General features: G+C 44.5%; 1 protein-coding gene across 2 annotated transcripts in view; it reads left to right on the plus strand.

The window, feature by feature from the left end:
- Nucleotides 1–438, plus strand: part of LOC107552701 (protein strawberry notch homolog 2-like) — a 48,539-nt gene that overhangs the window by 10,194 nt on the left and 37,907 nt on the right. For both annotated transcript variants that reach the window (XM_016234653.1, XM_016234654.1), the window contains exon 5: nucleotides 24–197. In XM_016234653.1, coding sequence (XP_016090139.1) covers nucleotides 24–197 — 174 coding nt within the window. The remainder of the gene's footprint in view (nucleotides 1–23; nucleotides 198–438) is intronic.

Genomic DNA, 438 nt, shown 5'->3' on the forward strand with positions numbered 1-438 from the left:
ATGTTTTTTGTGGTTATTTTTAGGATCTTCCATGCATAGATGAGCTGTCCAACCAGTCGCTGTTCTCCTCGCCATCTGATTCTCTGTCGGAGTATCCAGACCCTTCAGGATTTGCTGTCGATGGCCTGGCACAGTTATCCACCGAGGGCCCTGCGGCACCAATGTACTGGGATATACCTGGACACAGTCAGAGACAGGTATTCATGCTCTGTTTTTCTCTCAGATATTTACAATTTTCAATGGTTCCACAGATGTTTGCATGCACGTTTTTAAACCTATTATGCTTAATAAGCCAACAAAGCTTGTGGTCATGTAAACACGCTAAACCATTTTCCCGTATCGGCGTAAACAGCTTAAACGCAATCCAAATGATCCAGCTGGATTTTTGCAGATTACCCCGATTTCGGGCCAGCATGTGAACACCTGTGTGTGTCATAT

Source organism: Sinocyclocheilus grahami, unplaced genomic scaffold, assembly GCF_001515645.1.
Source record: "Sinocyclocheilus grahami isolate Dianchi unplaced genomic scaffold, SAMN03320097.WGS_v1.1 scaffold456.1, whole genome shotgun sequence".
In the NCBI taxonomy this organism is placed as follows: Eukaryota; Metazoa; Chordata; class Actinopteri; order Cypriniformes; family Cyprinidae; genus Sinocyclocheilus; species Sinocyclocheilus grahami.